This window comes from Ooceraea biroi, chromosome 14 (assembly GCF_003672135.1).
Source record: "Ooceraea biroi isolate clonal line C1 chromosome 14, Obir_v5.4, whole genome shotgun sequence".
Classification (NCBI taxonomy): Eukaryota; Metazoa; Arthropoda; class Insecta; order Hymenoptera; family Formicidae; genus Ooceraea; species Ooceraea biroi.
Window position 1 is genome coordinate 206,019 of NC_039519.1, and position 12,340 is coordinate 218,358.

Sequence of the window (12,340 nt, forward strand, 5' to 3'; positions counted from 1 at the left end):
ACCAGCCTCCTGACGTTTGGCGCCGCCTGACAAAGTGGACGTGAACTAGTTCACGCTTCCCACCATAGACGTATAACATATAGACCGCGCATTCGGCTTGGAAAGGCGTCACAGATTGAAAAGAGTCAGCATGCTTTGGATCACCATTCTGTCTTTGTCTAACAATGCAGAGTGGGGATCCCTTCTCGACGGTTCTCTATGCTGTTTCCCCACTCGAAGGGAGGGCGTCTCTCCCACTACGCGTCATTAGAAGAAGACAGAATGGTGATCGTACAGAGGCTTTCTCTTTCTATTCTGTGACGCGCTCTAACTGCGGGAGACGTAGGACCGCGCGGTCTATACGGGGTGATTTTTAAGTTGATTCTTTTCTTTTAACTGTGTACAGGACTCATTAAAACAAACAGGGATTAAGGTCTGGCGACCTCGGTGGCCACGCAACTGGTCCACCCCGACCTACCCACCGATTCGGAAACGTGTTGTTTAAAAACTCCCGCACTTGCACGAGGTCGCCAGACCTTAATCCCTGTGACTTTTTTTGTGGGGTTACATGAAAAGTTTGGTATTTACAACGCCGGTAGACACACGGGAGGAACTGATTGCGCGCATTGAGCAGGCTGCCGCAACCGTAAGAGGAAGACCTGTTTCTTTGTTACGTGCCACCACAGAATCTTGGTTACGACGAGCGCAACTTTGTCTAGAGCACAATGGTGATAACTTCGAACAATTTCTCTAATTCAGACTGCTACGTTCATTAATGGAATGTATAATTGTGCACAGGATTGGGCTTAAATTCTTAAAATGTATTAAAGGCTGTATCTCTCTTATTTTTGACTTAATTAAAAAAGGTTCTTTGAAAAAGTTGTTTGTTTTAATGAGTTCTGTACACAGTTAAAAGAAAAGAATCAACTTAAAAATCACCCTGTATATTATACGTCTATGTTCCCGCCACAGACAACAGCACGCGGCGGCAACCCATCCGAGCGCTCACCGTAGGTCTGTTCTTTTCAGCTGCACTGCTGAACTGGTGCAATAAGTTAGAGTGAGAAAAAATATACTTGTCTCACTTTAACGTATTGCACTAGTTCAGCAGTGCAGCTGAAAAGAACAGACCTCATGCCTAGAGAACCTCAAGTAAGAGTATGGACATCGTGGATTCGCACCTGATTGGTCTAGTTTCTAGTGGGATCGAAAATGGCGGAATTGAGGTTTATCAATTAAGGGACTCTATCTAAAATACATCTGTAGTGTAACGCTACGCTACTGCTCCGCGTTACAGGCTGAAGTAACGCGTAACCGCGTAACCATAGACATAATAAGAATAGACCGAGCGTGAAGCGCAAAACGTGAAGCACAGCTAGAAAAGGACGGAAAGTAGGTGGAGGATCTCTTTCTCTCTCTGTTCGCGTCTTCCCCACTCTCCGCTCTTACCCCCACTCTTCTTTCCTGAGAGAGAGAGAGAGAGCAATCCTTCGCCTGCTTTCTCTCTTTTTCTACCTGTGATTCACTGCCAAGTTGAGAACACGCTCGGTCTATTCTTATTATGTCTAGCGCGTAACCAATCAAATCTTTGCCTGCAGAAGCTGATATCCAAATAAAACAATGTGATTGGTTACGCGGTTACGCGTTACGCAGAAAATACGTGCCATGTGACTTCAGCCTCAGGGCATCTATCACGTAACTTTTCCCCTAGGATGGAAAATGAAAATTTCGCGTGAACTTTTACGTTATGATTTGCTGCTGAGATGAAGAAATTTTCATTTTTCATTTTCCATCCTAGGGGAAAAGTTACGTGATAGATGCCCAGGTTTCTCTCTGATATAAGACAGAGCAAGAATAGCTCTAGGGATAATTCGACTTTCTCGCTCCGATACTTGGCTCTGAATATATATATATATATGTATGTATATACGCACGTCATTGCATAGGGCAAGGTGAAGAGACTCCGACAACACTGCATGTGCAACGTGCAGTGTGCACTGGACGTGCACTTCAGTGCACTCTCGACACGCCTCGCTTCAATTGCCATCGAACCCACTAAACTGATCTAATTACGCTATGTGGAGGTTAGGAACTGTTTACTTGTCAAATTCGCAGCGTCGGGAGGAAACGTAGGCGCAACATGAGATAGATCTGAAGCGGAGTGACTAGACGTTCTCGTGGAAATCATGTTTTTCCCGGTAGGGTGGCCGCGGGTTCTGAATTCCAGCGAGCCGAACAAGATAAACGCCGTGGTCTGCAACAGGGACAAGATTCTCTTTGCCGTTCTCACCACGGACGCTCTCACCATCTGGTACTGCAAGGCACGTAATTTGGGTCACAAACTAATATTTGACAACAATAATAATAATGTAATCGTATTTTGTAAAATAATATATTTAATGCTTTGTTCCCTGTACTGAGGCTGACATGTCCAAGTTTGATCGCTTGTACATATTTGCAATTTATAATCATTTATGTAATATAATTGTTTGTATTACAGCCATGTGTGCCAATTGTATTCAGCAGACGATCTACGGTTTCTTTGCAAAAACATGGTGAGAATGTCTTGGTACAATGGAGACCAGACTCGAGTATGCTGGTTATTGCGACGTCGGACAGCTACCTGCTGTTCTACCGACTGTCAGACAGCAGTCCAGAAGGCCATGGACTCTACGAGCAACGAGATTCACCGGTTACCAGTTTAAAGCGGGATAGTGCGGAATTGTTCATTAAAGAAATCATTCCATCGCTTGTTCTAAATTTCGTAAGTTCTCTTTTTCAGTGCTTTCACAGACAAATTACAGAGAGAAAATAAACCTTGATTCCGAATGTTATTAATTATAAGACTGATTTGCCATTTTTCTTATTGACTACGAGCAATCATTCATATATTCATATGCTTTATAGGAAAAGTCAGCTTGGATCGATGGTGGAATCAGTTCATTAGTTTGTATACGAGACGAGCTTATGGTAGCGACGAAAACTAGCCACGTGGTGCGTCACAAATGGGACGGCACCATGAATCGTGATTATTCCTTGGACCTGCGACGTATACCGTTCAGTATTGATCAGCAAATCTCTACCGTGGCTGTGCCGCTTACAGAGAACAATATATATGTCACTGATATTGAATATTCGCCTCTCGTTGGAGGCTTCGCCATTGTGCTCAGCAATGGTAAAGCTGCATTTCTTACTGCTCAATCTTTGAAGTTTGACCCAAACCAAGTGCAAGGAATTTGGGCACGGGATTTGGACGATGCTACTTGCGCTGCTGTTAATCATAAGTATCGACTAATCGCTGTCGGTAGACAAAAGTGAGTATCGCTTTCGGTACATAATATTGTCTCTAAGTTTATTTTCCGAGTTTATGAAATTACTTAGAAAATTGTAAATTTGCTTGTGTCTTTTTCATTGATAATATTTAATTCTTATTAATATTTATTTCATTGATAATATTTAATTCTTTAATATTCTGTAATTTGCACAAATATTTTGATATATCATTTTTCCTATTATGACAATTAATACGCATAGTATATTACAAATTAGTTGAGTTTATTTCAATATTTGCCTATAAGATTTAACCACGAGGATAAAACACAAGTTAGCATAACTCATGCATGTTTCGCGTTCGATTTGCAGCTCCGAAGGTGTCGTTTACTATGTCGACGAAACGACAGGAGGCTTAGAGATGTCGCACACTCTAAGTCTATCCTCCAAAGATTACCCTGGTCGACCAGGCAGTGTCAAGTGTCTCCGATGGACACCCGACAGCTGCGCCATCGCTCTAACCTGGGAGGGTGGTGGCCTGGCGCTGTGGAGCACTTTCGGTGCTTTGTTACTCTGTAGTTTAAAGTGGGACTACGGCCTACGAGTGGATCTGACACACGATAATCCTTTGCACATCCACACGATGGAATGGTCGGCGGAGGGTTATCAGTTGTGGATGCTGCGAGAATCTCCAGGACCCTCGGTTACCGAGGAAAACGGCAACGAGACGTTTACCTTAAGTCGCTCTCTCATTCAACTGGACTTTGCCAAAAGTCCGCTGACCATCAACCCGTGCATGGGCCATCATGGGCACCTGTATCTTCAAGGCGAGGATAGGCTGTATCTGAACCTGGGCGCCGGGCTATCGTCGACAGCCTCGGGCTTTCATCTCGCTACTGAAGTGCCTAACGACAGCATGCTTCAGACACTTGCCGGCTGCAAGCAGTGGCTCGTTGTGCCCATCCCGACTGCGTATAGCGGCTCTAATTGGCCAATTCGGGTAAATATTGTACCAAAATATATATTTGTAGAAACTGACGATCCTTATATTATTTAAGTATTAATTATATAATTATATAAAAAAGTCTTAAAAGTTAGTTTTCCTTTTTAACGTATTCTATATGCATCTATCAATGCAGTACACCGCAATAGACAGCGAAGGTTTGAGTCTGGCAGTGGCGGGTCGGACGGGATTAGCTCATTACTCCCTGCCGTCGCGAAAGTGGAAGCTATTCGGCAACGAGAGCCAGGAACGAGACTTCATAGTGACCGGTGGCCTGCTGTGGCACAAGGGATACCTCATAGCTAGCAGTTATTCTATTCTAGACGATAAAGACGAGATCAGGATTTACCCACGTGACACTCGACTCGATAATAATTACGTGAGGAGTATTAAAATGCCGTCGCAAGTGTTGCTACTAAACACGATGAAGGATAGACTCTTGACCTTCTGTGCCAATGCTCAGATTAGTATTTACGACATGGTGCTACAAAATGATGTTGGTAAGCGATTGTTTATTGAAAACTGCTCATCTGAGTTATTATCAAACTTCAAAATAATCTTAATTAAATTAAATCTAATTATAATTAATTAAAACTCATAACTTTAAAAAGTATTTCTTTATTTTATTGCAGAAGCCGGCGGTATCGAGCTAACAAGAATACAAACGGTAGACATCAGCGGCCTGTGCATACATCCTGCTTGCGTGGTCAGCGCTACGTTGACCACGATTCGCGCGGAAACTGCGGGCAGCCATCCTCACCCCGAAAGCCTCCTGCTGAACGTTTCTGGACGTCTCTTGATGGTGCAACGGGAGCATTGTACCGACAATACGGAAGTCTTGTTCACGTGCGGCGCGCCGACGGTATTAGCCTCCTACGTGGAAAACGTCTGGGTACCGTCGCGCTCGAGAAGAGACAAACCGCACTTAACCGAGGCGCTGTGGCTGTTCTGTGGCGCTCACGGCATGCGAGTCTGGTTGCCGCTGTTCCGTAACCATCAGGAGAAGGCGCACGCTTTCATGAGCAAGCGGATAATGTTACCCTTTCACCTGCGGATTTATCCGCTGGCGATACTATTTGAGGATGCGATTCTACTGGGCGCCGAGAACGATACTGTGCTGTTCACCTCGGATGCGAACTCTCCCTTCTCGCTGCCTTTCAATCTGTTGGAGCTCACGGTATTAATTTTCAATTTTTTCGTTTATCTAATATACAGGGTGTTTCTAAAAGGTCTGGTCAAACTTTAACCACAGATGCTACGTATCAAAACAAAGCAAAATGTCCATATAAACGGGTCCGGAAATGCTCCCCTTCTGAGATAACACAAGATAAAGTCACTTCATAGGCTTCTTTGGCTCAATTACTGTAGTAATGTTTTTTTTGTTTCGTCGCGGAGAAAACCTGCGCCAGGTTCGATCCCGGCCTTGGGGGAGCGGGGGATATGGGGATTTTTACCACTCTAAGAATCGGGGAGTGACGCCCAGTTGCGCACAGAATAAATCGGACACAACAGGTTTAGTGAATCGGGCACGGACACAATAAGAAACGAACACAGTGATAATCGTACACAACGCTAATCGGACACAGTAGGAAACGAACACATGTTCCGTGACAGTTTTTCTAACCTGGAAATGTTACTTTTAAGGACTTTTCTATTTCTTTATATGGCGTAGCGATGCTACCATGCTTACTTTGTGCATACGTGCGATATTTAATAAATTTAGAAAGCATATGCTGAGAGTACATGAAGCGAGGTTCCGCGCAGTACTTTTGGTCACCCCAAAGTTTTTTTTTTATGTGGAAGAGTATTAGGTGACGGGCGAAGCTCGTCTCCTCGTGCTCTTCCACCCAAGCATATACTTTCCTAGTATAAAAAATTAATAATATTAAAGAAAGTTTATACTGGGAAAGTATCCACACTGTATCCACGCATGTACTTTGTAAGACAAAGCAATGTTTACTTTACATCTAATTTTGACTCTTCCTTATTAGAATGAAATATATTCGAAAGAGTAGACAATTTTAAATACTTGGGAACGATTATTAATCAGGGAAACGATACTGGGGTAGAACTTAAGAAAAGAATCAACGCGGGAAATGCAGCCTTTTATTCGGTCCGTAAATTACTTGGGTCGCGGTTATTATCTAGGCGTTTAAAACTTAGACTATATCGAACCATTATTCTCCCGGTAGCTTTGTACGGAAGTGAATCGTGGGCACTTACTTTACAAGGTGAAAAGAAATTTAGGGTTTTCGAGAATAAGGTATTGCGGAAAATTTTCGGGGCGAAACGCGATGAGGAAACGGGGGAATGGCGGAGGCTACACAACGTCGAGCTGCATAAACTTCATGATAGTCCGGGTATAATTAATGTAATTAAATCACGCAGATTAAGGTGGGCGGGTCATGTCGCGCGTATGGGAAAGGATAGAACCGCGTATAAAATTATGACGGGTAGACCAAATGGCAAGAGACCGTTAGGTAGACCAAGACGTAGATGGGTAGACAATATTCAGTCGAATCTCAATGATATAGGCGCCGAGAGTGGGGATTGGGAGGCAGTAGCTCAGGACAGGGATCGATGGCGAACTTTGGTAATTGCAGCTATGAACTTTCGAGTTTTGAATGCCAGCTAATAATAATAATTATTATTAGAATGAAACTGTCACGGAACATGCGTCCGTTTCCTACTGTGTCCGATTGCAACCCCCGTGTGTCCGTTTCCTACTGTGTCCGATTGCAACCACTGTGTCCGTTTCCTACTGTGTGCAATTGGCACCCACTGTGTCCGATTGACAATGTGTCCGATTAGCGTTGTGTACGATTATCACTGTGTCCGTTTCTTATTGTGTCCGATTGGGTCCGTGCCCGATTCACTAAACCTGTTGTGTCCGATTTATTCTGTGCGCAACTGGACGTCACTCCCCGTAGGCGAGGCGGACTTCACGGCGTTTTCGTGAGAGATTCCGGTGTCCCTCCGCCACTCACTCGAGGCAGGCGACGACGGGATTTTTAGAGTGGTAACAATCCCCATATCCCCCGCTCCCCCAAGGCCGGGATCGAACCTGGCGCAGGTTTTCTCCGCGACGAAACAAAAAAAAACATTACTACAGTAATTGAGCCAAAGAAGCCTATGAAGTGACTTTATCTTGTTATCTCAGAAGGGGAGCATTTCCGGACCCGTTTATATGGACATTTTGCTTTGTTTTGATACGTAACATCTGTGGTTAAAGTTTGACCAGACCTTTTAGGAACACCCTGTATTTCTATTCGCGATATAAATGTGAATTTAATTTTATGTATCGACTTAAACACGTATCGTATCGTATCAAGCATTTTTATTGTCAGATTTCTAAAGTAATTTTCAAAATGTAAAAATATTAATCTTAGATTTGTATTATTTGAGATTATTTTTGTTATTAATTAAATACGTCACTCAAAGACAATGACTTTACGTTTCAGAGCCAGGTGTACCTACATCAGATACTGCGACAGTTGATACATCGGAACTTGGGATATCACGCGTGGGAGATAGCGCGCTCGTGCTCCGCACTGCCGTACTTCCCGCATTCCCTAGAATTGTTGCTGCACGAGGTTCTCGAGGAGGAAGCGACGAGCAAGGATCCTATCCCGGACGCCCAGTTACCGTCCATCATAGAGTTTATCCGCGAATTTCCCGGCGTGTGGGCCAGAGCCGTCGTGCAGTGCGCTCGGAAGACGGAGATCGCACTCTGGCCGTATCTATTCTCCGTCGCCGGTCCACCGAAGAAGCTGTTACAAGATTGCCTGCAGCGTCAGCAACTCGATACCGCTGCCAGCTATTTAATTATTTTACAAAATCTGGAGCCGTCTTCCGTCAGCAGGCAGCACGCCACGTTATTGTTGGACGCCGCGTTAGAGCAAGGTAGATGGGAACTGTCGAGGGACCTTGTGAGATTTCTTCGAGCAATCGGTAAATATCCTAGACTTTGTAAATCTAAATTTGCTATATACACGTTTACAACTTATAATTATTAATTATAAATTTATAATTATTAATAACAATTTTATTATGTAGATCCGAATGACGTGGAATCACCGCGCACATCGTGGGGTGGCAGTGCGAAACTAGGTGGCCCTCCCCAGACGCCTCCTCTTTCTCCTCACGAAGACGACTTGTCCCTAGTTCTGGGCACTATGCAAGTTTCGAGAAGCCGTAGTTACAGCACTACGATTACGCCGAAAGTGCAATCCGAGAAAGACGTTGCGCCGTCGTCTATGCTCGAGAAAACCCGAAACGTTGTTATGAGACGGAAGAAATCCGTTCCGACAGTAAAGACCAGTGAAAAAACTGAGAACAAGTAAATATTACGTTTAATTTCATATCTCGAAGATAAATATTTTTAAAAAAATATTAAAAAATATTTAATATTTAACTTCAAAGTTGTGCGAGTGTATCTGAGGCATCAAAAAGAAGAATTTGCAGAAAGATAGTAATGTATTTAAATTGTTTCCCTTTCCAGGGAAGGATCAGCGGAAGAATTTTTCATTGACGTCATCTTGCAACGTCACGCTCGACGATTGCTCTCAGCTCGCCGCTTGACCGATTTAGGTAGATTTGCGGCACGTCTCGATTTTCACTTAGTGACATGGTTCGCTCGGGAACGCGACAGGGCAGCGAAAATTGACGATTACGTCGGTACTTTGAAGGCGGTCCACGAAGACTTCGCATTTCCATATCCGACGCTCTCGTTGCCGACGCTGCAGAAGCTTCGGAGATCCAGCCTCACGTCCCTGCACTCTGTAATCCCGTCGGACGACGAGACTCTGTCGCCAAACCTGGCGATCGATTTACCTGACAGTGGTTACACTAGTCTTCCAAGTGGTAGACCACCGTACACTACGTTGGTCTCACCCGTCGCCAGCTTGGAAACCCAGTTTCCAACTGCAGAAGCCAAATTAACGCCGAATCTAATAAACGGTGAGAGTCTCTTTCGAGACGATTCAGAAATCAATTTCGGTTTACGTGAGCATAATTTTTCGTTTACGTAATTTCAGATGCCAACAGTGTTCTTAGCGATACTAGTACGATCTGGAGAGACGACGCGGAATCGATTGTTGGCTCCGTATGCTGGGTCTCGCCGGAATCGGTGGGACCTACGGAGGTCAATCCGGCATCGTCAACTTCTGCGCCAATCGGCCGGGCAGAAGTGCAGCTCAGGTACTAATATACGTGTACTTCGTAAACCGATAGAATTGTCCACGATTGATTTTATTAAACATTAGTCTCATTCTCAACGTCGAAAGATTAATCACGTGTATTCTTGTAAATTGTACAGGTATTTGCTGCAGCTGTTTCTTGAAGGCAGCTGTCTGGGATGGGCCGCGGTGGTAGCTACTGTTCTTCGGGACGCGGCGGCCATGGCTAGAACTATCCGAACAGCGCACGCACCGATGCAAACTTTCGAATCTATAATCAATCTAAGAGACGGCCTGCTTACGCTGACCAAATGGTCCCACTCAGAATGGTAGACGATTTATTTCTATTTATTTTTGATATTTATTTTGATAACGTTATAGTTACACCGTTAAAAATTGTGCGTCCATATGTTAAAATTTTCTTGCGTTGCCATGTTTTGATTACTACTTCAATGTAAAATTAACATACAACTGATATGTTATTATTTTTATAACAATTTTATATGTTACATTAATGTTAACTTCATAACTTAACATTTTGTGTATGTCTCTTAGAAATGGAATATTATTTCAAATGCTTTTAACACAATAATTTTAAACAATCAACATGTCACAAAGTCAGTTTAACATTCTAAAAGAAGTTAAAGTAAATCTTCAAATAATCATGAACTTTGACATATAAAATAATCAAATTTACTAACATTAAATGTTTCTATCAAAAATAATTTAAGTTGAAATAATTACTATCATGTGTTAATATAACATAAAAAGTAAATGTTCATATTGTATGAACGAAAATGTTCTATCAACTTTTCTGATGCGTTATTGTAACTTCTCTTCCATGTAGTTTTCAATTACTTTGTATGTTATTTTTACATCACACTTAAAGTTACAATAACAAACATAAATGTAAAGTATTATGTTAATTACTTAACATTTCTAGTTTGTCAAGAAGTAACATATGACGAATGAGTTACTTTAACTTAAAATTTAGAGTGGACTTTCTGGGACATGCAAAAAATGTTAAAATTAACATTTTATTTTTTGCTGTGTAGTTACCTTAAAAAACGATCGAATTCTGATTTCAGCTTAGGATACCGCCCCTTCATGTCCAACATCCAAGGCCAGATATCACTGCTGAACAGATTGGTGATCACGAAGCAACAGCAGGAACAAGAACAAATACCGGAGAGCCCTTCGCCGAGCCCGGCTCCGTCCGCTGGCAACAATCAGCGCGCGTCTCTCTCTCGTTCGAGACACTCGTCGCTCAGTCACGCTTCCAACACGACTCCGCTCGAGGAAGAGCGCTCGCTCGAGTCACCGCTGACCGTCGAGGAGTCGGCGTTCCACGGAAGTTACAATAATAATCTCAACGTCACGGAGGAAGCTGCTCCACAGAGCACTTGCGCAATCTCTTAAAGATGTCGGATGAAACAATAATGGCTGTTTATTTCGCTGTGGATTTTGTATACCAAAAGAAGCTCTTTCCAATTAAGCCCCCGATTGTCTCAGTTTTAGTCTCGCACTATGCGAGAGATTTTACTCGATTTATTTTTCGAGTTAGGCTTTTCTATCACTGCACGATAATTATCTCAAAGGAATTTTGTCACAACGTAAGAAGGTAAGGTCTTAATTGTTCTAGCATTGATCGAGGAAGATTTTTGCAATGCGATAATAATATCCTACAAAATTAATAATCAATAATCTCTGCGTACGTTATTTTATAAAAGTAATTCTTACGATTCTCGAAGGGATTCTGAAAATTTGTAAATAAAGCTTTGCATTTTTTTATTGGTTTTACATCGCAATTTTTCGATTGTACAAATTGAATCATGTAAAAATTAGTGACTCAATATCTGTATATAAGCAGTGATAATACATTGATATTATTGTTTAAGTATACCTTGCATTTCGAATCGCGGCGATTCAGGAGTGATTCGGCTGCTCATTTATTAATTATAAGCAATAGAGCAGCAATATAACCATGAATGAATGGACGATGATTCCAAAATATTCAAAATCAAAATTGATACATCAAGAGGTCTGATATTATGATGATAATTATGTAACGCTAAATGAAAATTACTAATAAGCTATTTATATATATACATATATATTGTAATATAGTTATATAAATATGTTATATTTTCCCATAAAATATTTTATTGCTATTTTATTAAGTACCAGAAAATCTATATTTATCGTTAACTTAACAAATTAAGAATACATAAAAATAAGAAGAATGGATCAAATTTGAAACTGATCTACATAAGATTTTTAAACTATTAAATAATTTTAAAGATTTTTTCAAGGTAATTCAAAATTGTATTAATTATATCCATTAATATTTTGTTTTTTCAGAATTAAGATTTAGATAAAAGTAAATAGAATTTATATATTATACATATAAAATATATTAAAACGATATATCTCTAAATTTTAGATTTTACTTTATTTTATTTGCGTTAAATTAAAATGTATGGTTAATGATTAATGCTTGCAAATGCAATATTGTTGTACCTCTCTATTACGATTCCGTAAGGAACATTTTTGCATTTATCGTCTCACTTATGATAAATTCGTTCTTGATTAATCACACATCTAATTTATGTTAATCAAATCGAACTTTCGTGTTTGTTTCTGTTTTTATTCCATTCCGAGAAGACGTGATGTGATATTTCCTCAATCCGATCTATGACGTCCATATTCTAAAAGCAACGATTAGTCAGTGTATGAGGAAAGATTGCTTTTATCGTGACACAATTAGGGAAAGCCATTGCATTACCGTTGAAAGCATTTTCTATCGAACTGCCATTCTCCACTCCTATTGGGATTTCTACGAACACGTATTTCACAATTGGAATTAACTTGGGATGCTAACTTGCTTTGAAAGCGAGTTTACCGTAGCGCG

The 12,340-nt window shown here is 41.5% G+C and overlaps 1 protein-coding gene across 1 annotated transcript; it reads left to right on the forward strand.

Moving 5' to 3' along the window:
- The first annotated feature begins 1,919 nt into the window (after nucleotides 1–1,919).
- Nucleotides 1,920–11,589, forward strand: LOC105282790 (guanine nucleotide exchange factor subunit Rich). Its single transcript, XM_011345015.3, has 12 exons — nucleotides 1,920–2,300; nucleotides 2,480–2,743; nucleotides 2,887–3,293; nucleotides 3,622–4,249; nucleotides 4,389–4,752; nucleotides 4,885–5,429; nucleotides 7,714–8,203; nucleotides 8,309–8,591; nucleotides 8,754–9,211; nucleotides 9,289–9,451; nucleotides 9,570–9,758; nucleotides 10,518–11,589. The coding sequence occupies exons 1-12, from the start codon at nucleotides 2,166–2,168 to the stop codon at nucleotides 10,846–10,848; spliced, it is 4,257 nt and encodes a 1,418-aa protein (XP_011343317.1). The 5' UTR covers nucleotides 1,920–2,165; the 3' UTR covers nucleotides 10,849–11,589.
- The last annotated feature ends 751 nt before the right edge of the window (nucleotides 11,590–12,340 follow it).

What these genes read in the sequence shown, in the direction of transcription:
- LOC105282790 (XM_011345015.3), top strand. Translation starts at nt 2,166, where the DNA reads ATGTTTTTCCCGGTAGGGTGGCCGCGGGTTCTGAATTCCAGCGAGCCG. An exon ending in ATCGCTGTCGGTAGACAAAA is followed by an intron (nt 3,294 to 3,621) that starts GTGAGTATCGCT and finishes TTCGATTTGCAG; the next exon opens with CTCCGAAGGTGTCGTTTACT. An exon ending in GAGATTTCTTCGAGCAATCG is followed by an intron (nt 8,204 to 8,308) that starts GTAAATATCCTA and finishes TTTATTATGTAG; the next exon opens with ATCCGAATGACGTGGAATCA.